The sequence below is a fragment of the Oryctolagus cuniculus genome, chromosome 18 (assembly GCF_964237555.1).
Source record: "Oryctolagus cuniculus chromosome 18, mOryCun1.1, whole genome shotgun sequence".
Lineage (NCBI taxonomy): Eukaryota > Metazoa > Chordata > Mammalia > Lagomorpha > Leporidae > Oryctolagus > Oryctolagus cuniculus.
The window spans coordinates 2,711,322-2,736,336 of NC_091449.1; the positions used below are offsets into that span (position 1 = coordinate 2,711,322).

General features: G+C 43.7%; 1 protein-coding gene and 1 long non-coding RNA gene across 2 annotated transcripts in view; one reads left to right on the forward strand and one right to left on the reverse strand.

Moving 5' to 3' along the window:
• Window positions 1-15,088, forward strand: part of LOC138846763 (uncharacterized) — a 57,382-nt gene extending 42,294 nt beyond the window's left edge. The window contains exon 4 of the long non-coding RNA XR_011384301.1: window positions 13,828-15,088. This is a non-coding gene — a long non-coding RNA (uncharacterized lncRNA). The remainder of the gene's footprint in view (window positions 1-13,827) is intronic.
• LOC138846759 (vomeronasal type-2 receptor 116-like) overlaps window positions 714-25,015 on the reverse strand; it is a 34,402-nt gene continuing 10,100 nt past the window's right edge. Inside the window, exons 2-5 of the mRNA XM_070063457.1 lie at window positions 14,659-14,950; window positions 8,899-9,126; window positions 8,053-8,176; window positions 714-5,561 (exon numbers count right to left, since the gene is read on the reverse strand). Coding sequence (XP_069919558.1) covers window positions 4,648-5,561; window positions 8,053-8,176; window positions 8,899-9,126; window positions 14,659-14,950 — 1,558 coding nt within the window. The 3' untranslated portion in view covers window positions 714-4,647. The remainder of the gene's footprint in view (window positions 5,562-8,052; window positions 8,177-8,898; window positions 9,127-14,658; window positions 14,951-25,015) is intronic.

Genomic DNA, 25,015 nt, shown 5'->3' on the forward strand with positions numbered 1-25,015 from the left:
GACCTGGGACCATGTTGCCCTGAGGTCATGCATCTGCGTCTTGGTTCCCAGTGAAAAACACAAATTAAAACACATGTTTGGAGTTTGCCACATCAAGCCCTCATGTGTCAATGTCCTAGACCCTTGGGCATCAAGACTCCAGGACTGTGGTTCCCCTGAGCCAGAGGCTGTTTGGCCATGTTGTGCCCTTAACAGGTCTGAGCCATGTTTTGGCTTTGAAGGGTCCTGAGTGAAGTGAGAAGGCTAGAGGGCTCCTGGGTCAGCAGAGAACTTCCCAGCATCCCACTCTCTGAGTCAAGGTAGAGGGCATGTCTGAGCAAATGTGGCCTCACACCCAAAGCGTCTCAGTCCACTGGTCACTACAAGAAAATACCAGGAAACAGGAGGCTGAAAAAGTCATCAAGTTATTGCCACCTGTTCCAGAGCCTGGGTCCTGCTGGCTGCCATAGTCCCCAAGCAGGTTCAAGCCTGGATTCACTGATGGTGCCTTCTCACTGTGCCCTCACATTGGGTTGTGGTCACAAGCTCCCAGGGGCCTCATTTTTCAGGTCATGGATTCCGTTCCTCAAGACCCTCACCCATGACCTAATCACCTCCCCTGGAGGTCCCCTGGACATCCACCAGTATGTGCAGCTTAGGATCTTTACATATGGGTTTAAGAGACACAATCATTCAGACAGTAGCACAGGATGCATTACAGCCCCACAACTTCCTTTTTACAGGCAGAGTGGAAAGTGAGAGAGAGAGACAGAGAGAAAGGTCTTCCTTTTGCCATTGGTTCACCCTCCAATGGCTGCCGCATCTGGCGGGCTGCAGCTGGCCCACCTCACTGATCTGAAGCCAGGAGCCAGGTGCTTCCTCCTGGTCTCCCATGTGAGTGCAGGGCACAAGGGCTTGGGCCATCCTCCAATGCACTCCCACACAACAGCAGAGTACTGGACTGGAAGAGGGGCAACCAAGACAGAATCCAGCGCCCCAACCAGGACTAGAACCTAGGATGCCAGCACAGCAGGGGGAGGATTAACCTATTGAGCCCCAGCACTGGCCTTTCATTGTTCTTGTTCCCAGAAACTGCCATGTTGATGTAAGGAAATGGGCTTCCAATAGGCCATGGCCAGTGAGGAAACAGCTTAACTTTCTCTTCATTTATTTTAACGTTCTGTCCCTTGACATTGTTTTTAAAGAAGGTGGTGGCTGTACACACAGCATTTGTCAGCTGAGTGATCCTTACATTGAGTTTGCTGTTCTAGTGTTCAGGGTGGAATCTTTCTCCAAGTGTCACAGTATGAGCACATGTTCATCTAACACTCATTGGTGTTCACTTTGATCCCTGTGACAAGGGGCTGCCCATTTCCCTATCTATTGGTTCATTTATATATTATTTCATAACTTTCCCCTGGCAATATATAGTCATTACATGAGGAGACACTTGAAGAGAAGTAAACATCCTACTACTTCATCAAAGATTCTAAGACCAGATTTTTTAAAAGATTTTAGTTCTTTTATATGAGAGGTAGAGATACAGACAGTATAGAGATAAAAGGAGATGGAGATGGAGATGGAGAGGGAGAGGGAGAGTGAGAGGGGGAGAGAGAGTGAGAGAGAGAGAGAGAGAGAGAGATCTTTCCTCTGTTGGTTCACACCTCAAATGGCTGCAATGGCTGGAGATCACCAATCACAAGGTATGAGCCAGGTGCTTCTTCCCGGTCTCCCACATCCACTCCAAACATTGTAATGGCCAGACCTGAGTACAGGAGCTTCCCCAGGTCTCCCACATGGGACAGTGGCACAAGCACTAGGGCCATCTTCCACTGCTTTCCCAGGCCATAGAAGCAAGCAAGATCACAAGAGAAGCAGCTGGGACTCGAACTGATGCCCACATGGGATGGCAGCACTGCAGGTGGCAACCCTATCCCCATGCCAAATCACCAGTCCCTCCTCTATATTCTTTTAAAGAGCAATTTCTGACTTTATGGGATAATGTTATACTACGGAGTCACCTTATGTTTGGCCTGACCCAAACCTAGGATCAAGATTTGTGGAGGATTTTGGTTGTCTTCAGTGCAGGATGAAAGGATACATCCAGATTGGACATCAAGCTCACTCCATGCTACTGGGGTGAATTGTTCTCTGCCTTTCAGCAAACAGCTGGCAAACATGTCCACATGTCTGCTAAATGAACAGACACGTGTGTGTACAAACATAAACCCTTTCAGAGTGCTTTTTCAATCCAAAGAAAGCATTTTCCTTGTATAACAAAGACTCTAGGAAGTGATGACTTAAAGAACAGACTTAAAAGCTATGGATAAAGAGTAGCTTTGCTTCACTCTGCCTTCCCTCCTGCTTGGAGAGCCTCCCCACTGACTATTAAGCAGGATGTGTCCTGGTGATAGTGGTACAGCCCCCTGTTAGTGCTCATTAGCTTTCTCCTTTCCTTTTTCTTCTCTGGTCAAGGACTTGCTGTAGCTCTTCCTACCCTTTCTATTTAGTGCTTTGTCAGACAAGGTGGAAGTGTGGAGGCATCGGAAGTATCATAAGTTCCACTTTGTCTTTCTGTTTATAGTTTTCTGTTTGTAGTAATGCCTTATTTTTCACTTATTTTTCTTATTTCTTGAACTCCCAGTTTTTCTATTAGGAAGAGTGTTAAGATATTTCTTGCTAGGAGATGGAACATCCTGTTGTGTATTCACTGTTTGTTTTCTTCCTTTTGTAGCCATTGCATTAAGAAAATCCAGGGGCTGCCAATGTGGTGTAGGAAATTAAGCCATCATCTACAAGGGTGGCATCCCATATGGGTGCCAGTTCGAGACCTGGCCACTCCACTTCCTTTTTTCTGAAATAGTTATTTATTTATTTGAGAGGTAGATTTACATACAGTGAGCAGGAGAGACAGAGAGAAAGGTCTTCTATCCATTGGTTCACTCCCCAAATGGCCATAACGGCCAGAGCTGAGCCAATCAGAAGCCAGGAGCCAGGAGCTTCTTCCAGGTCTCCCACATGAGTGCGCTGGCCCAAGCACTTGGGCCATCCTCTGCAACCTTCACTGGCCATAGCAGAGAGCTGGAAGGAACTGGAGAAAATGGGACGGAAACAAGCATCCATATGTGATGCTGTTGTGGAAGATTAACTTGCTGTACCTCAGTGACAGCCTCTGGATTTTGACTTAATGATGCAGAGTGAAATTGGGTGTGGAGAGATGAGACCCCAGTGTCTGTTACATAAAGAGGTCTGCAGTTGCCAGAGACAGAGCCAGAAAACCTGACTGGCCCTTTGGCACATTCAGTTCCCTTTCCCCAACCTTCATTCTGCCCCCAACATGATGTTAATGTCGTAATGACTGTGCCTGACTCACAGCCCTCGCACTTTCCATCCACCACAGAACAGAATCCAAGCGCCTGAACGTAGCCCAGTAGGAAATATCAATTTGTTCCATCTTCCCAGGAGCATCTCCCATCTCTTCCCTTTGCACTTTGCAAAATTGCAGTGAGACCATGCTCTTGTGATTCTGTTCTTTGGGGAAAGGTGTTTGATGCACCGAGAAAGACCATTCCTCTACTCATTTTCCTGGTCAGCCTAGCACAGATATGTACCTGAAGTGCAATGTTCTCTGCTATCCCTGTACTTGGTAAATCAAGTTAGTGGATTTTGCCCTAGCTGAATAAGAAAATATGTGATTTCTCATTAAATGTGTCCTATTTACTGGACCCTTGATTACCCTGACATTTGATCAACATTCTCTGGGGTTTCTGGTTGGTTGTTTTAGATGAGATGAGTGTTGAAGTTGGTGGACTTTGAGCAAAGAACATTTCCCTTGCTACTCTGGCTGGGTCTCCTGTAGTCAGTGGAAGGTCTGAATTGAAAACCAAGACAGGAGACTTTGCAGCAGGCAGCTCTGCAATCTCATGACAACTTCAGCCCTTCCTGGCTCATCAGCAGCACACTAGACAAGGCCTGCAGCCTTGGCCTTCCTGAGTTCTGAGCCTCCTGGTCTACACTGCAGATTTTGGACACATCAGGCCTCATAATGGCATGGTCCAATTTCCTGTACTCAACCACATTTATCTGTGTTGTCTCAAATAGAATAGTGTTCCTGTGGCTCCTGAGGTCAGGAGAAGGTGTGGAAAACAGGTCAGTGGTTACAAATGTGTAGTGAGTGAAATGAGTAAGTCTGATGCACACAGCATGACTAAAGCTAATAATCCTCGATACTGGAAATGTGTTAGTAGTGCAACTTTGAGCTACTTTGTGGTACACACAAAGGAATATACAACTAAGCCCATGATGCATATGTTAATTTGTTTGACTCTGGTCATCAGTTCTATTTGTATAAATGCATCAAAACATCATGTTGTGCAATTTAAACCTGTACAGTAAAAACATTAAGAGTAGCTGACATTACAAAATTAGAAATTTCAGGTTATAATAGAAAAATAAATTTAAAAGTCAAAAATTGAAAACCTACATGTTATAAGGAAGAATAGAAAGAAGGCTGGAATGCCCTGAGCTGTTAGGAAAGAAAGGAGAGCCTCATGTCCAATGAGAAGGTACAGTGTTCTGCTCTATCTCAGTCCTGCGTACGAGAGTGGTGTGGTTAGATTCACCCCTTACTTTCATTTTATAAAAACTGTGAGTTAATGTACAGTCTGCTTATGGTCCCCTAGACCTTGCTTTCTCCTTTGTTCCTTGTAAAACATTCCTGTTTGGCTGCACCAGAAGGATGTAGCACTTGGGGGCAAAGATGCAGCCCAGGAGTCCCGCACTGGAGGCCAAGATGGAGAAGACCTCCACAGCCACCATGACCTTCCCCTTGGTGCTATGATACACAGGAATGAAGGTCACCCACACACTGCAGAACACCAGCATGCTGAACGTCAAGTATTTGGCTTCATTGAACGTATCAGGCAGACTCCTGGCCAAGAAAGCCACTGAGAAGCTGCCCAGAGCCAGGGACCCCAGGTATCCCAGCACGAGGTAGAAGAGAGTGGCAGAGCCCTTGTTGCACAGAACCAGGAGCCGCTGAGGCTCAGCATGTGTGTCTGTGTCAATGAAGGGAGGACACGTTCCCAGCCAGATTCCACAGAGCATCACTTGGAGGAGGGAGCAGATGGGAATGACAGAGTTGGGTGCACCTGACACCAACCACTGCCTCATCCTCTTCCTTGGTGCTGTGGCCTTGAAAGCCAGGACCACGGTGATGGTTTTAGCCAAGATGGTGGACACAGCCACTGTGAACACGATGGCAAACATGGTCTGCTGGAGGATGCAGGTGGCTGTGTTGGGATGGCCAAGGAAAAGCAGGGAGCAGAGGAAGCACAGACACAGGGAGGCGAGCAGGGTGTAGCTGAGGTTGCGGTTATTGGCCTTGACTAGGGGAGTGTTTCTGTGCTTCACAAACACCCCAAGTACCAGAGCAGTGAGCACAGAGAAGCCAAGAGCCACCCCGGCCAGTGCTGCTCCTAACGGGTCTTCATAGGCCAGGAACACCACGACCTTGGGCAGGCACCGATCTCGTGCAGGATTTGGGTACTGGTCATCTAGACAGTGCACACACTGCTCCACATCTGGGGAGACAGGCAGGGCATTATTTGGCTGGTAGTGATTCTCAGCATTCACTCATCCCAGTCACAGAAAATATTTTTCTCTAACTGTGTTGCCTTATTGGACACCAACCAAGGTTAATCATGGAGTATATTTCCAAGGCAATTTCTGTCCCCTTCTACTTTTCTTCCTCTTCTCTCTTTTTCTCTCACTCTCTCTCATTCTCTCACTCTCTCATTGAGCACATGCATGTACTCTCTCTCTTCTTGCCTTGGGAATAGCAATAAAATTCATATTTCCCCTTTGTGATTAGCTTTTATCTTCAAAGTGTAGTTTTCTGTATCACAATGAAACCATCACCTATACCTATTTTAGCTCAATACATCATTCTCCCATATTTTTTATTCATTCATGCAGAAAAGCAAGCAACAAGCAAGAGAGGGCCTAGGTTCTGGGTGATATTACATGATCAACACATAGAATGTGGACTTGAAGACCTTTGGAATTCCATATTTTACCCACTGCGATATCCCATTTTTCAGAAAAGGAAAATGCACCACAGAGTGGAATCCACTCATCCTATGTCCTGGAAGAACTAGGATTCCCATGAAAGGGAATGTGAGTGAAACCCTAGGATATTTCTGTCCTCCAACAACGTTGTTATAGTCAATAAAATCCATAAATTTTCTCCTAAAATGTTCTAGGGTCAGCAAACTATAGAAATTACAGAGGTATTCCAGGGAGTTCCAGGTTTTAGTATGTAACAATAAGAGTAGTGATATATGTGAAGAGATTTAGGGTAACTATAAAACATTTCAGAATATGAATACAGAGGTCATAGGAGTGTCAAAAGGCAAAGAAAGAAACACTGTCTCAGGTTTAACATACATTTTCACACGTGACAGTCAATGTCCCCTCTGTGAATGTGGTCTGGAAGCCAGTCCTCTCATTATGCTTCCATTTAACCTTCTGAACACTTTGTCAACTCCCAGTGTCTGTTAGAATGTCACAGTGGACACATTACAGATGACAGGAACTGATAACGCTTAGTTTTCATCTTCTTTCACTAAATACAGTTTCATTTTAGCAGTTCACCCCTGTTTCACTCACTTCCATTTCATCAATTCTTTTATAGGCATTAGCAAATTTTGGTAATCTTCATTTCATGCTTGAAGTTACTATAGGAATGTTTCTTGCTGTCGGCGGAATCATTGATTTCTGCTATAATTGATATCAAGTGTATTTTTTGCATAAATTGAAACTCTTAGTTACTATAATGATAGCTACCTGGTAACCTTACTGAAGTCTAATATTAATTTTAATGGTACTTAATTATAAGGCTGAGAGAGAGAGATGGCAAGAGACACAGAAATGGGAAGGGAGAGGGAGAAAGATTTTCCCATTTGCTGGTTCATTCTCCATAGACACACAGTTGCCAAGGCCAGCCCAGACCGAAGACAGGAACCTATTTCTCTCAGGAAGGTGGAAGGGATCCAAGTACTCAAGTAATTATCCACTCATTTCCAGGGCTCGATGATTGGAAGCTGGGTGAGGGGATAGCATGTGCCAGAGCTGGTCAAGCTGCTGCCCACAATGCTGGCATGCTCTATGAGTGCCTGTACCAGTGCCAGCTGCTCCACTTCCAACCCAGCTACCAGCTAATGTGCCTGGAATATCAGAAGAGGACTCAAGTATTGGGCCCCTGGCACCTACATGGGAGACCTGGATGGAGTTCCAGCCTCCTGGCTTCAGCGTGGCCCGGTCCTGGCCCTGATGGAGTGAATCAATGAATGGAAGACTTCTTTCTTTGTCTCTCCCTCTCTCTGTAACTCTGCTTTTCCAGTAGATAAAGAAATTTGAAACACGCACTGCAGCACAGAGCTGGCATGGAAGTGGAGGAGCTGAGACTGGAACCAAGCATTCTGGTAGAAATGCAGACATGTCAACGTGAGTTAGCAGCTGTGCCCGACTCCCACTGGAGGTCTCTCTCTTCTTTGGTTCTTCTTTCATTTAGACTATTTTCCCATGGCCAATATCTATGTTATGATTTCTAGCAGTGGACACAGGGAGACCAACCAGTCTCTCCCACAATCTGCTTACCATAAGGTAAGCTTGTGTTCTGTGGGAAGTGCTGGGACCTGTTGTAGGGGAAAAAGAAGAGTGCCAGAGTAGGCTGCTTAAAAAATAAATTAATAAAAACAGGGACCATTGTACCTGAGTGCCTACAGTCATGACTACACAGAGGCAAACAATGGAGATGAAACAGGCCAGAGTTTGGATTCACTTGCATCCCTCATGACCAATATGAGTGAGCAGTGCCAAGGACACTCAGGCTGAGATGGTTCTGGGAAGCCTTCAAGATCTCAACACATAATTAGGCTAAGCTCTTTCTCTCAAGACCCCAACAAATTTCAAATTTGCATCTCATGCTGTGCTTTCATGTTGGTCATAAGACCAATTAAATTTAATTTAATTTAAAATAACCAAAACTACAGAAAATTTTATAATCTGTACCTGTCTCATTAGAAATCTCATTCTCTGGACAAGGGGTACTGTCGAAGCAACAGGCAGCTTGTCCCTCCTGATGGGTTTTCCTGAATCCTGGGCCACAGCTCTCACTGCACACAGAACGGGGAATCTAAAACAAATCAGAGAGTCTTGAGAAGTGTCATCATGGTTATCTGATGCTGTTCCCACTGTGCGTTGTCAGAATATCCAGGTGGACAAGAAATCGGCACACTTGATTCATGGCCTGGGCACTCTGTTTCAGCAGGTGACACTCAGTTATCCACAGGGAAACATTTTCTTGGACATTCAGTGGAAATCACCAGAGTAAGCAAAATGGCAGTGCAGAAGGGAAGTTGGCATGCACTTGTGTGCTGCTCTGCCATGCTCTCAGGACCTGCAGAATTCCCAGCATGGAGCTCTGTACTGAAGATCTCTCTGTAAGCACAAACTGGCATACTTTTGGAAAAGACTTATTTATTTATTGGAAAGGCACAGTTACAGGGAGAGAATGAGAGAGAGAGAGAGAGAGAGAGAGAGAGAGAGAGAGAGAGAGAGAGAGAGGTTGATGTTCCATATTCTGGTTCACAACCCAGACATTTGCAATGGCCAGAGCTGAACCGATCCAAGCCAGGAGCCAGAGCTTCTGCCAGGTTGTCCAAAAGGATCAGTAGTGCCAACACTTGGACCATCTTCTGCTGCATGTCCATGTGCATTATCAGGGAGCTGGATTGGAAAAGGAGCAGCAGGGACTTGAACTGACTCTCACGTGGAATGCCAGTGCTGCAGTTGGCAGCTGTACCACCTATGCCACAGTGCCTGCCACAAACCTGGTATTTCAACTGTGCAACTGACCTCTTTAAACTCCACATTCCACTCTATCATCTCCTCAGATATGGAAAGACGGTGACCATGTGGAGCCCGTGGTGAAAACTTTCCAACCTTCACCTGGAGGTGAAGGCCTTGAGGGAAATTCCAGTAGTTGAGAATGTCATAGTCTTTCCTAGAAACTCGTTCCTGATCCAGATTCACTTCATCACCAACACTGTTGTCAAATTTGATGTTCTTCAGAAAGGAGTTAAGCTCAAAAAGAAAAAAAATAAAAAGAAAGAAAGGAAGCACACTTACATAACTGTGTATTCAATTTAGATAGAGGAATCTCTGATTGGAGTCAAACTATTGAAGCTCATCAGAATTATTGCTTTAGATTGTTTCTGTTTTAAAATTTTAAATTTATAATTATTCAAATGGGATAATACATTGATAGCGCATGGTTCAGGAGACTATGTTTAAAGTAAAATATATATTGTCTATTACAATACACGGTGTGATAGTGGAAATAGCACAGAATTAAAATGATCCATAACCTTTACTATATTGCCATCCTTCACTCCTAGAACCTCAGAATTGTGATTGTATATGCCAACTAGCTTTTTGTGGAGAAAAAGAAGTTAAAATAATGTCATAGGGGGGAGGATCCTGAATGCAGTGTGGCTGGCATCCTCAGAAGTAGCGGAAGTCTGGACACAGTGCACACACAGGGAAGACCCTACAAAGACACAAGGGTAGTATAGCCATCTGGCAGTAGAGGAGGCAGACCTCAAAGAATTCAACCCTCTGGGCAACCTGGTCCAAGACTTCGGCTACCGGGACTGTGAGAAAAGGAATTTCTGTTCTTTTTTTTTTTTTTTTTTTTTTTTTTTTTTTTTTTAGTTTTTTTCTGCTTTAATTTTTTTAATATAAACAGATGTCAAGTAGTTAACCCATGTAATTCTCCTTTCTTTTAATTTTTGCAATAACACTATTAATTTGCTTTGTAGCACAGGCTTTTTTTTTTTTTATCTTTTATTTAATGAATATAAATTTCCAAAGTACGTCTCATGGGTTACTATGGCTTTCCCCCCCATACCGTCCCTCCCACCCACCACCCTCCCCTTTCCCACTCCCTCTCCCCTTCCATTCACATCAAGATTCATTTTCGATTATCTTAGTATACAGAAGATCAGCTTAGTATACCTTAAGTAAGGATTTCAACAGTTTGTTCCCACACAGAAACATAAAGTGAAAAATAATAGATGATTTTTTTTTAAATGATGATGAAATCAGATCAGACCTATTGTCATGTTTAATCCCAGTGAGAGTCAAGTTGGGAATTGATAGTTTCTTTTTTTTTTTTTTTTTTTTTTTAACAGAAGATCAGTTTAGTGTACATTAAGTAAAGATTTCAACAGTTTGCACCCCCATAGAAACACAAAGTGAAATATACTGTTTGAGTACTCGTTATAGCATTAAGCCTCAGTGTACAGCACATTAAGGACAGAGATCCTACATGAGGAGTAAGTGCACAGTGACTCCTGTTGTTGACTTTACAAATTGACACTCCTGTTTATGGCATCAGTAATCTCCCTATGCACCAGTCATGAGTTTCCAAGGCTATGGAAGCCCCTTGAGTTCTCCGACTCTTATCTTGTTTAGACAAGGTCCTAGTCAAAGTGGAGGTTCTCTCCTCCCTTCAGAGAAAGGCACCTCCCTCTTTGAAGACCTGTTCTTTCCACTGGGATCTCACTCACAGAGATCTTTTTGCCAGAGTGTCTTGGCTTTCCATGCCTGAAATACTCTCATGGGCTTTTCAGCCAGATCCGAGTGCCTTTAGGGCTGATTCTGAGGCCAGAGTGCTATTTAGGACATCCGCCATTCTATGAGTCTGCTGAGTATCTCACTTCCCATGTTGGATCACTCTCCCCTTTATTTATTCTATCGGTTAGTGTTAGCAGATACTAGACTTGTTTATGTGCTCCCTTTGACTCTTAGTCCTTTCATTATGATCAATTGTGAACTGAAATTGATCACTTGGAATAGTGAGATGGCATTGGCACATGCCACCTTGATGGGATTGAATTGGAATCCCCTAGTATGTTTCCAACTCTACCAATTGGGGCAAGTCAGCCCGAGCATGCCCCAAATTATACATCTCTTCCCTCTCTTATTCCCACTTTTATGTTTAACAGGGATCACATTTCAGTTAATTTTCAACACTTAAGAATAACTGTGTGATAATTACAGAATTAAACCAGTCATATTAAGTAGAACAGACAAAAAAAAAAATACTATGAGGGATAATGTATTAAGTTGTCCATTAGCAGTCAGGGCTATGCTGATCAAGTCACCATTTCTCATAGTGTCCATTTCACTTCAGGAGGTTTCCTTTTTGGTGTTCAGTCAGTTGTCACCGATCAGGGAGAACATATGGTATTTGTCCCTTTGGGACTGGCTTACTTCACTCAGCATGATGTGTTCCAGATTCCTCCATTTTGTTGCAAATGACTGGATTTCGTTGTTTCTTACTGCGGTATAGTATTCTAAAGAATACATATCCCATAATTTCTTTATCCAGTCTATCGTTGATGGGCATTTTGGTTGGTTCCAGGTCTTGGCTATTGTGAATTGTGCTGCAATAAACATTAGGGTGCAGACCGCGTTTTTGTTTGCCAATTTAAATTCCTTTGGGTATATTCCAAGGAGTGGGATGGCTGGGTAAAATGGAAGGGATCTATTCAGGTTTCTGAGTAATGTCCAGACTGACTTCCATAGTGGCTTTGACCAGTTTGCATTCCCACCAACAGTGGGTTAGTGTCCCTTTTTCCCCACATCCTCACCAGCAGGTGTTTTTGGTAGATTTCTGTATGTGAGCCATTCTAAGCGGGGTGAGGTGAAACCTCATTGTGGTTTTGATTTGCATTTCCCTGATTGCTAGTGATCTTGAACATTTTTTTCATGTGCCTGTTGGCCATTTGGATGTCCTCTTTTGAAAAATGTCTGTTGAGGTCCTTGGCCCATCTCTTAAGTGGGTTGTTTGTTTTGTTTTTGTGGAATTTCTTGATCTCTTTGTAGATTCTGGTTATTAACCCTTTATCTGTTGCATAGTTTGCAAATATTTTTTCCCATTCTTTCGGTTTCCTCTTCACTTTCCTGACTGTTTCTTTTGCAGTATAGAAACTTCTCAATTTGATGCAATCCCAATAGTTGATTTTGGCTTTGACTGCCTGTGCCTCCCGGGTCTTTTCCAGAAACTCTTTGCCTGTGCCAATATCTTGAAGGGTTTCTCCAATGTTCTCTAATAACTTGATGGTGTCAGGTTGTAGATTTAGGTCTTTAATCCACGTTGAGTGGATTTGTGTGTAAGGTGTAAGGTAGGGGTCTTGCTTCATGCTTCTGCACATGGAAATCCAGTTTTCCCAGCACCATTTATTGAATAGACTGTCCTTGCTCCAGGAATTGATTTTAGATCCTTGATCTAATGTAAGTTGGCTGTAGATGTTTGGGTTGATTTCTGGTGTTTCAATTCTGTTCCATTGGTCTATCCATCTGTTTCTGTACCAGTACCATTCAGAAATCTACCAACAACAGATGCTGGCGAGGATGTGGGGAAAAAGGGACACTAACCCACTGTTGGTGGGAATGCAAACTGGTCAAGCCACTATGGAAATCAGTCTGGAGATTCCTCAGAAACCTGAATATAACCCTACCGTTCGACCCAGCCATCCCACTCCTTGGAATTTACCCAAAGGAGTTTAAATTGATAAAGAAAAAAGCGGTCTGCACCCTAATGTTTATTGCAGCACAATTCACAATAGCCAAGACCTGGAACCAACCTAAATGCCCATCAATGGTAGACTGGAATTTCTGTTCTTTAAACTGTTTAGTATACACTACTCATTAATATGATCACTGTACATGGTATTCAGAAACGTGTCTATAATAAAGTCAAATACATCATCACCCACTTACTTAGAGCTTGGGTTGCCTTCTGCGTAAATTGACGTCATAACATTTACTGCCTAAAACACTTGCAGAATTCCTTATGGTCAGGCCTTGTTGATGCCTGGCGAATGTTGTCATCAACAGACTAGCTTCCCACCTTCTGTATGCCATTCTGTGTAAAATTCCTCAGTCCTGGAAGAGATCCAGATGTGGCACACTGAAAATGCCAGGGAACATCGGCCACATGTGTTACAGATTTTGTGACAACAGAGCTTTCTGTCATCCCATCATACCCTATAAGCAATTCATGATGTGGCTAAGTATGAGCAGAGTCTCTGTACTGTGATAGGTCCACAAGGAACAAGGAAAAGCTGCCTGGAGAACATACAGTACCTGCCAGGGTACACCGTCAACCCATCTCCATTCCACACTGGCTGCACCTCTACCCGCTGAAGAAGCATTTCATGAAGGGTGTGGGCCATGGCATACACAGCATTGTAGATGTGGTAACTCCTTCAGACATGCTCATGTCAAAGACGTGCACTGGCAGATCCTCCAGAGAGGCATTCGTGGGACAGCCCTGCAACATCTCACAGTCGGACTTTGAAATCGAGCAGAAGAAATAGATAAGCCAAAATTTAGTGAGGTAAAAGTCTTCTGGGTACTTGGAAGGATTCAGTGTCTTGAGAAAATGCTTGAAACCAGGGATTTCATCGTGGGAGTGTGAAAAACTCAAAGTCCCATGGAATGTGTCCATCATGAGCTCCATCTCACTGGGGATGAAATCCCATTGTGATGTCGTGATCCACACTTTCCAAGTCACAAGGAGCCCATATTTTGAGAAGCTCAGGCCCATTAATGAGTCTGTGTCACCATAAATGACCACCACGTTTGCAGTTGATTCCAGGATTCTAAAGTGGTAGTGCCAATCAGATGGTGCAATCCTCTTGCCCATGACAGAGAGCATTTCCACAAGGCCACACAGACCTCGTTCTTGTTCATTTCATCTCTTATATCCCACAGGAATTGAATGCCCCTGGTGTCCTCAGAGATGACCAACCCCGCCCACGTCCAGTGGAAATGCAGCATCAAGGACACCATGCCCAGGCCCATAGATGATTCCCTGGGAGCCATCTAGTAGGTAAACTGACGATTTTCTCCCAGAATTTGATCAAAAGGACCATAGGTGAGCTAGAGTGAAAATGAAGATGTTGAGAACAAATGAGTTCTGTGGAAGCAAGACCTCAGAATGTATTGCAGGGAAGCAGCACACTCCATGCACACACTTGGCTCTGAGAAGATTTCACTCATTTATTGCTGGATATTGATTGGAGGAAGTGTTGGAAGTCAACTTACAGGACTTCACTCCCCCTGTAAGGGCTCTCTGGAAGACTGAGAGAGCTTTGCAGCTCAGTACTTCAAGGTATGACAGTGCATAGACAATTGTAAATGCTGCATTTACTCATCTCCTTCCACCAGGAAAGTTGTGGTGGAGCAGCTCTATGTGTACCTGTTCAATTCCTGGCTGCTCCACATCTGAACCAGCTCCCTGCTAATGTGCCTGGGAAAGCAGGGAAGAAGGCCCAAGTCCTTGGATCATGCGACCCATGTGGAAGACACAGTGGAAACTCCTGTCTCTCTCTCACTCTCACTCTCTCTCTCTCTCTCTCTCCTTCTGTGTACCTCTGCCTTTCAAATAAATCCATAAAAATAGGAAAAGTCCAATGAAGACAAACACACACACACACAAAGTTTATATTCTGCTCTATAGAAATATGTGAAACTACTCAATTTTATACTCTTGAAGCCACCTAAGAAGGCACCTGAAGAGAAAAGATGTATTTCTCCCCTTACCTGAGGGAATTTGTAGAGTTCCAACAGCGTCCCTATCTGTGCTGAAATCGCCCCTGTGTTTCCTGTAATGACTGCCACAGACTTGCTCTTCCTCACACAGGTGTAATTAGGAATGGCCTTGCCCACTGCAGACAACCAGGTCAGGGTGCTCTCCAGGGTCTTCCATTCACTATGGATGGCACTGTAGAGATCAAATCCAAGGGACACGTTGGGTAACAGGTGTGGGTTCCTGTTGACCTCTTCAATGGCAAATATAAAGGCCAGAAGATACTGGTAACTTTTAGGTTGTAACCTGCAAGAAAGCATACTCAGACCTCACAAACAAGTTCACACCTTATTTTTTTGGAAACATCTGCTGTACACTCAAGTCATTCATTCCAAGAAAATCAATGCAGTGTTGGGGGCATTGTGGAAAATAATTAAAACTCACAAAAGGCCGGCGCCGTGGCTCAATAGGCTAATCCTCCACCTTGCGGCGCCGGCACACCGGGTTCTAGTCCCGGTTGGGGCGTCGGATTCTGTCCCGGTTGCCCCTCTTCCAGGCCAGCTCTCTGCTATGGCCAGGGAGTGCAGTGGAGGATGGCCCAGGTGCTTGGGCCCTGCACCCCATGGGAGACCAGGAAAAGCACCTGGCTCCTGGCTCCTGCCAGGATCAGCGCGGTGCGCCGGCTGCAGCGGCGGCCATTGGAGGGTGAACCAACGGCAAAGGAAGACCTTTCTCTCTCTGTCTCTCTCTCTCTCACTGTCCACTCTGCCTGTCAAAAAAAAAAAAAAAAAAAAACTCACAAAAGGAGAAATGTCTTTACCAGATGCACTATGAATACTATGAATCAGAGAATATTTGATGTCCTCTGACCCTCACATTAAATGTAAATGTGTCAGTGGAATTACTTTAAAAAGTACATTGAAACTGACCCACAAAACAGCCTTAAAATACTTCTTTTCTTTATGAAAACTCTAAGCAAATCTGGGCTAGAAAGAACATTCCTCAAACTAATTAAGGCAATTTACAACAAACACAGGCCAGCATCCTGTTGAAGGGGGAAAAACTGGAAGTATTCCCACTGATATTTGGAACCAGACATGGATGCCCACTCTCTCCATTGTGTTCAATATAGTCCTGGCAGTTTCACCAAAAGCCAACAGGCAAGAAACAAAATCAAATGATTCAGATCAGTTAGGATGAAGTCAAACAATCCTATTTTGCACATGATAGGATGATACATACAGGGAAACCAAGAAACTCCACTAGGAGAATACTGGAACTCATAAAAGAGTGGGGTTTAATAGCAGGATCTAAAAACATACAAAACAACAGCCTTTTACACACAGACAATGCCATAGCTAAGAAAGAATTTCTAACATCCATGCCATTAACGATATCTACAGAAAAATTAAATACCTTGGGATAAATTTAACCAAGGAACTCAAAGATATCTAATGAGAATTACTAAACTTTAAAGAACAAATAGAAGGAGACATAAAATATGGGAAAACTTCCAATCTCATAGATCGGAAGAATAAATATCATCAAAATGTCCATTCTTCAAAAATAGTTTTCAGATTCAATGCTATACCAATCAAGATAGCAACAACATTCTTCTCAGATCTAGAAAAAATGATGCTCAAATTCATTTAGAAAAATAAGAGGCTAAAGCATCTTATACAACAAAAATAAAGCCAGAGGCAAACAATACCATATTTTAAGACATACTACAAGGCAGTTATAATCAAAACAGCCTGGTACTGGTACAAAAACAGAAGGATAAACCAATGGAAAAGAATAGAAATGCCAGAAATCAATCCAAACATCTACAGCCAACTTATATTTATATATATTATATCAAGGATCCAAAACCAATTCTTGGAGCAAGGACACTATCTTCAACAAATAGTGCTAGGAAAACTGGATTTCCACTGCAGAAATATGAAGCAAGACCCTTACCTTACACCTTAAGAAAAAGCCATTCAGGAAGGGGAGAGGGAGTGGGAAAGGGGAGGGTTATGGGTGGGAGGGACATTATGGAGGGGAAGCCATTGTAATCCATAAGCTGTACTTTGGAAATTTATATTCATTAAATAAAAGTTAAAAAAAAAGAAAAAGCCATTCAAAATGCTTAAAAGAGTAAATCTAGATCCCTACACCATCAAATTACTAGAGAGCATTGATGAAACCCTTCAAGACATTGGCCTAGGCACAGAGTTCCTGGAAATGACCCAAGAGGCACAGGCAATAAAATCCAAAATTAACAAGTAGGATTATATCAAGTTGAGAAGCTTTTGTAGAGCAAAAGAAACAGTCAGGAAAGTAAAGAGACAACCAACAGAATGGGAGAAATTATTTGCAAACCATGCAACTGATACTGGATTAATAACCAGAATATATAAAGTGATCAAAAAACTCAACAATAGCAAAGCAAAGAACCCAGTTAAGTGGGCAAAGCACTTACATAGACATTTCTCAAAAATAGCAAATCCAAATGGGCTACAGACACATGAAAAATGTTCAGGATCACTAGCCCTCAGGGAGATGCAAATCAAAGCCAATATGAGGTTTCGCCTCACCCCAGTAAGAACAGCTTTCATACAGAAATCAGCAAACAACAAATGCTGGTGAGGATGTTGGGGAAAGGTACCCTAATGCACTGTTGTTGGGAATGCAAACTAGTAAAGCCAGTATGGAGACAGTTTGGAGATATCTCAGAAATCTGAATATAGCCCTACCATACCACCCAGCCACCTCACTCCTCAAAATTTACCCAAAGGAAATAAAATTGGCAAATAATAAAGTCCTCTGCACCTCTATGTTTGTTGCAGCTCAAACCACGCTAGCCAGGAAATTAAGTCAACCTAAATGCCATTATGTATCAGGATACATTCAAAGGCCAGGGCTACAGCACTGACACATAATTAAATACAAAAGAAATTCAAATCACCAGCACTAGGAGAGAAGCTGCAGGCAGCAAATAAGGAACAGCTAGGGTGGAAAGAATGGGCCATCAAAGAAGGAGGTACCTTTCTCTGAAGGGAGGAGAGAACTTCCACTTTGACTCTGGCCTTGTATAATCAGATCAGAGTTGACAAATTCAAAAGGCTTCCATAGCCTTGCCAGCTCATGACAAGAGCCTCGGGTGATTACTGATGTCATAAATAAGAGTGTCAATTGTTAAATGGAAAACAGGAGTCACTGTGCACCTGTTCCCCATGTAGGATCTCTGCCCTTGATGTGTTGTACTATGTGAATTAACAGTATAACTAGTACTCAAGCAGTACTTTATACTTTGTGTGTCTGTGTGGGTGCAATGTTGAAATCTTTACTTAGTATATACTAAATTGATCTTCTGTACATAAAGATATTTGAAAATGAATCTTTATGAAGAATGGAATGGGAGAGGGAGTGGAAGATGGGATGGTTGCATGTGGGAGGGTGATTATGGGGGAAAAAGCAGCTATAATCCAAAAGTTGTACTTTGGATTTATATTTATTAAATAAAAGTTAAAAATAAAAACACAACAAAAAAAAACCAGCTAGGGGAGCAGTGCTGTGTTCCTAGCGTGACTTGCAGACACTGCAGGTACATAGACCACAGCAGGAAGTGTGTAAATGGATTCCAGAGCTTCACAGCTCAAAGGAGCTTAGAAGGCGTCTGTTTCTGCTAGGGGCAAGACTTGGGATGTCTTGGTCTCTGTGCTAGCTGAGAGCACTGACCACCTGTGGGAAGGGAACTCTGACAATTGTGTGATACCCAATGAAAGGGAACTTTTGCTCCAGGCTCTTCTGCTATCCTATCAGCCACAGTCTGGCATTGAAGTACTTGACTTGACACCATTTCAGGGATAACCACCAAAGTGAGACTACCATTCAAATGCCAGGGTTTGAGTCACTCTTTGTTTATACCCAGACATGGGGGAAAGAAAGAACTGTGGACATGGACTCCAGGCTAAGCGGTGAGGGTTGCAGGAATACAAGGTACACAGAATATAAGCAAGAGGAGTTACTCTCTCTTCAGCTTTGAGGAACCCTGGCTACTGGCAGCACCCACAATATTTAAATTCCAGGAATGTTGTCCTTAAGGGCAGGAAAGGTGCATGCAGGTTCACGGCATTGTCTGACCTACCACACTGTGTCTTTTGACAGAATCATTGGGAGATAAGTAGAGCTGGGTTTCCTAAAATAATCAAAGATGGATAAGAGACTTACCTGTCGAAATATAGTTTTTTCAATGCCTTTGGTTTGATAGGGAACTCATAGAGATCTGGAAAATAATGAAAAACATAAAGTGGGAAAAACCCTCCAACAATCAGATCCCCATCCTTGAGTAGGCTGGACTTCATGCACGTAACACAGGAGAGCATTTCTAAGCTGCCAAGAGAGAGTGGGAAATGCAGGAGCAGAAGAAGGAAAGTACCAGCCAGCATGCCCAAATTGTCTTTAGAGACCGCAGCCAGAGACCCAGGCATGTGGAGCAAGCAAGTGCAGATGCAGCTCACATTAACTACCCTGGGCTGGGATGAAGCAGCAGGTGCCCAACACACAGTTGTGGAAACAGAGAGCAATGTGTTTCAGACAACTGTCCAGGTCCGTGCAGTCCTGAGTACAGGATGCAGGAGTATTTAAGATGGGACTATTTCTTAGCACCTTAATGGCACTTGGATATTTGGAAGTCATCTCACAGCAATCCCCCAGATAGGAGACCTGGGGACAATATTTGCCCTGAGGTCATGCACCTATGTCTCAGTTCAGTGAAAAAACATGTTTGGAATTTGCCACATCAAGCCCTCATGTGTCAATGTCCTAGACCCTTGGGCATCAAAACTCCAGGACTGTGGTTTCCCTGAGCCAGAGGCTGTTTGGCCATGTTGTGTCCTTAACAGGTCGAAGCCATTTTTTGGCCTTGAAGGGTCCTGAGTGAAGTGAGAAGGCCAGTGGGCTCCTGAGTCAGCAGAGAACTTCCCAGAATCCCCTCTCTGAGTCAAGTAGAGGGCGTGTCTGAGCCCATGTGGCCTCACACCCAAAGTGTCTCAGTCTGCTGGTCACTACAAGAAAATATGAGGAGATACGATGAGAAGGAAGCTCAGAAAGTCAGAACATTATTACCACCTGTTCCAGAATCTGTGTCCTGCTGGCTGCTGTAGTCCCCATGCGGGCTCGAGCCTGGATTCACTGATGGTGCCTTGTCACTGTGCCCTCACACTGGGTTGGGGTCACAAGTTCCCAGGGGTCTGGTTTTCAGGGCAGGTGTTCCATTCTTCAAGACCCTGCACTGATGTCCTAATCACATCTCCAGGAGGTCCCTGGACATCCACCAGTATGTGCAGCTTAGGATTTTTACATATGAGTTTGAGGGGCACAATCATTCAGACAGTAGCACAGGATGCATTGCAGCCCCACAACAATACTCACTGATGTTCCCGGAGCTGCCATGTTGATGTAAGGAAATGGGCTTCCAATAGGCCATGGTCAGCGAGGAAAGAAACAATTCTCTCTTCATTTTCTTTTAACTACTGTGTCCTTGACATTGTTTTAAAAGAAGGCGGTGGCTGTACACACACCGTTTGTCAGCTGAGGGATCCTTACGTTGAACTGGCTGTTCTAGTGTTCAGGGCTGGAATCTTTCTCCAAGTGTCACAGTATGAGCACATGTTCATCTAACACTCATTGGTGTCCACTTTGATCCCTGTGACAAGGGGCTGCCCATTTCCATATCTATTGGTACACTTATGTATTATTTCATAACTTTCCCCTGGCAATATATAGTCATTCTGTGAGGAGACACTTCAAGAGATGTAAACATCCTACTACTTCATCAAAGATTCTAAGACCAGAATTTTTAAAAAGATTTTATTTATTTTATATGAGAGGTAGAGATACAGATAGTAGAGAGATCAAGAGAGGGAGGGGGAGAGAAAGAGAGAGAGAGACAGACAGAGAGAGAGAGAGAGAGAGAGAGAGAGAGAGAGATGTGTTTCCTCTGGTGGTTCACACTTAAAATGGCTTCAATGGCTAGAGCTTTGTCAATTACAAGCTACGAGCCAGGTGCTTCTTCTCGGTCTCCCACATCCACTCCAAATCATTGCAATGGCCATACCTGAGCTGATCTGAATACAGGACCTTCCCCAGGTCTCCCAGAAGGGTGCAGGGGCCCAAGCACTTGGGCCATCTTCCACTGCTTTCCCAGGCCATAGCAGAGAGCTGGATCAGAAGTGGAGCTGCTGGGACTCGAGCTGAGACCACATGGGAAGGCAGAACTGTAGGTGGCAACCCTATACCCCAGCCACAGCATCAGCCCCTCCTCTGCATTCCTTTAAAGAACAATTTCTGACTTTATGAGATAGTGTTATCTTACAGAGTCACCTTATGTTTGGCCTGAACCAAACCTGGGATCAAGATTTGTAGAGGACTTTGGTTGTCTTCAGTACAGGATGAAATGATACATCAAGATTGGACATCAAGCTCACTCCATGCTACTGGGGTGAATTGTTCTCTGCCTTACAGCAAACAGCTGGCAAACATGTCCACATGTCTGCTAAATGAACAGACACGTGTGTGTACAGACATAAACCATTTCAGAGTTGTTTCTAAACTTGAAGAAAGCATTTTCCTTATATAACAAAGACTCTAGGAAGTGATGACTTAGTGAACAGACTTAAAAGCTATGGATAAAGAGTAGCTTTGCTTCACTCTGCCTTCCCTCCTGCTTGGAGAGCCTCCCCACTGACTATTAAGCGGGATGTACCCTGGTGATAGTGGTACAGCCCCCTGTTAGTGCTCATTAGCTTTCTCCTTTCCTTTTTCTTCTCTGGTCAAGGACTTGCTGTAGCTCTTTCTACCCTTTCTATTTAGTGCTTTGTCAGACAGGGGGAAGTGTGGAGGCATCAGAAGTATAATAAGTTTTCACATTGTCTTTGTGTTCATAGTTTTCTGCTTGTAGTAAAGCTTTTACTTTTCCACTTATTTTTCTTATTTCTCAATCCTACCAGTTTTTCTAGTAGAAACAGCTTTAAGCATTTCCTTGCTTTGAGATGGAAGATCCTTTTGTGCATGCACTGTTTGTTTTCTTCCTTTTGTAGTCATTTTTTAGAGAAAATGCAGGGGCTGCCAATGTGGTGTAGCAAATTAAGCCATCATCTACAATGGCGGCATCCCATATGGGTGCCAGTTCAAGACCTGGCCACTCCACTTCATTTTTTCTGAAATAGTTATTTATTTATTTATTTGTGAGGTAGATTTATATACAGTGAGAAGCAGAGACAAAGAGAAAGGTCTTCCATCCATTGGTTCACTCCCCAAATGGCCAAAATGACCAAACCTAAGCCAATCAGAGCCAGGAGCCAGGAGCTTCTTCCAGGTCTCCTGCATGAGGCAGTGGCCCAAGCACTTGGGCCATCCTCTGCAACCTTCACTGGCCATAGCAGAGAGCTGGAAGGAAGTGGAGAAAATGGGACTGAAACAAGCACCCATATGTGATGCCGGTGTTGCAGGTGGAAGATTAACCTACTGTGCCAGAGCGAAAGCCCCTGGATTTTGACTAAATGATGCAAAGTGAAATTGGCTTGAGAGATGAGACCCCAGTGTCTGTTGCATAAAGAGGTCTGCAGTTGCCAGAGACAGAGCCAGAAAACCTGACTGGCCCTTTGGCACATTCAGTTCCCTTTCCCCAACCATCATTCTGCCCCAAGATGATGTTAATGTCGTAATGACTGTGCCTGACTCACAGCCCTCACACTTTCCATCCACCACAGAAGAGAATCCAAGCGCCTGAACGTAGCCCAGTAGGAAATATCAGTTTGTTCCATCTTCCCAGGAGCATCTCCCATCTCTTCCCTTTGCACTTTGCAAAATTGCAGTGAGACCATGCTCTTGTGATTCTGTTCTTTGGGGAAAGGTGTTTGATGCACCTAGAAAGACCATTCCTCTACTCATTTTCCTGGTCAGCCTAGCACACATATGTACCTGCAGTGCAATGTTCTCTGCTATCCCTGTACATGGTAAATCAAGTTAGTGGATTTTTCCCTTGATGAATGAGAAAATGTGTGATTTCTCATTAAATGTGTCATCTTTACTGGACCCTTGATTACCCTGACATGTGATAAATATTACTCTGGGGTTTCTGGTTGGTTGTTTTAGATGAGATGAGTGTTGAAGTTGGTGGACTTTGAGCAAAGAACGTTTCCCTTGCTACTCTGGCTGGGTCTCCTGTAGTCAGTGGAAGGTCTGAATTGAAAACCAAGACAGGAGACTGTGCAGCAGGCAGTTCTGCAATCTCATGGACAACTTCAGCCCTTCCTGGCTCGTCAGCAACACACTAGACAAGGCCTGCAGCCTTGGCCTTCCTGAGCTCTGAGCCTCCTGGTCTACCCTGCGGATTGTGGACACATCAGGCCTCATAATGGCATGGTCCAATTTCATGTACTCAACCACGTTTATCTGTGTTGTCACATTTAGAATAGTGTTCCTGTGGCTCCTGAGTTCAGGAGAAGGAGTAGTATGGAAAATAGGTCAGAGGTTACAAATGTGCAGTGAGCGAAATGAGTAAGACTGATGCACACAGGATGACTACAGCTAATAGTACTCTATACTGGAAATGTGTTAGTAGTACAACTTTTAGCTGCTTTAGTGGTGCACACACTGGAAAATACAACTACACAAATGATGCATATGTGAGTTTGTTTGACTCTAGTCATGTGTTCACCTTTACAGCCATATCAAAATATCATATTGTGCAATTTAAACCTGTACAGTAAAAGCACTGGAAAAGTAATTTATGTACAAGAACTAGAAATTTTAAGGTATGATATTAAAATTAAATTAACACAGCCAAAAAGAAAAAAAAACCTACATGTTATTGGGATGAATAGAAAGAAGGCTGGAGTGTCCTGAGCTGTTAAAGAAAGGAGAGCCTCGTGTCCAATGAGAAGGTGCAGTGTTCTGATCCATCTCAGTCCTGCGTACCAGAGTGGTGTGGTTAGATTTAGCCCTTGCTTTCATTTTATAAAACCTGTGAGTTAATGCACAGTCTGCTTATGGTCCCCTAGACCTTGCTTTCTCCTTTATTATTGTAAAATGCTCCTGTTCAGCCGCACCAGAAGGATGTAGCACTTGGGGGCAAAGATACAGCCCAGGAGTCCCACACTGGAAGCCAATATGGAGAAGACCTCCAAAGCCACCATGACCTTCCCCTTGGTGCTATTATACACAGGAATGAAGGTCACCCACACACTGCAGAACACCAGCATGCTGAACATCAAGTATTTGGCTTCATTGAATGAATCAGGGAGACTCCTGGCCAAGAAAGCCACTGAGAAGCTGCCCAGGGCCAGGGACCCCAGGTATCCCAGCACGAGGTAGAAGAGAGTGGCAGAGCCCTTGTTGCACAGGACCTGGAGCCGCTGAGAGATATCCCAGGGAGTCCCAGGTTTTAGTATGTAACAGTAAGAGTAGTGATATATGTGAAGAGATTTAGGGTAACTATAAAACATTTCAGAATATGAATACAGAGGTCATAGGAGTGTCAAAAGGCAAAGAAAGAAACACTGTCTCAGCTTTAACATATATTTTCACACATGACAGTCAATGTCCCCGCTCTGAATGTGGTCTGGAATCCAGTCCTCTTGTTATCCTTACGTTTAACCTTCTGAACACTTTGTCAACTCCCAGTGTCTGTTAGAATGTCACAGTGGACACATTACAGATGACAGGAACTGATAACATTTCATTTTGAGTCTTCTTGTCACTAAATAGTTTCATTTTAGCAGTTCATCCCTGTTTCACTCGCTTGCATTTAGTCAGTTCTTTTATAGGCATTAGCAAATTTTGATAATCTTCATTTCATGCTTGAAGTTACTATAGGAATGTTTCTTGCTGTCAGTGGAATCATTGCTTTCTGCTAAAATTGATATCAAGTGTATTTTTTGCCTAAATTGAAACTCTTAGTTACTATAATGATAGCTACCTGGTAACCTTACTGAATGCTAATATTAATTTTAATGGTACTTAATTATAAGGCAGAGAGAGAAAGAGATGGCAAGAGACACAGAAATGGGAAGGGAGAGGGAGAAAGATTTTCCCATTTGCTGGTTCATTCTCCATAGACCCACAGCTGCCAATGCGAGGCCAGGCCAAAGTCAGGAATCTATTTCTCTCAGGAAGGTGGAAGGGATCCAAGTACTCAAGTAATTATCCACTTATTTCTAGGGTGTGCATGATAGGAAGTGGGGGTGGGGGATAACATGTGCCAGAGCTGGTCAAGCTGCTGCCCACAATGCTGCCATGCTCTATGAGTGCCTGTACCAGTGCCAGCTGCTCCACTTCCAACCCAGCTACCAGCTAAAGTGCCTGGAATATCAGAAGAAGAGG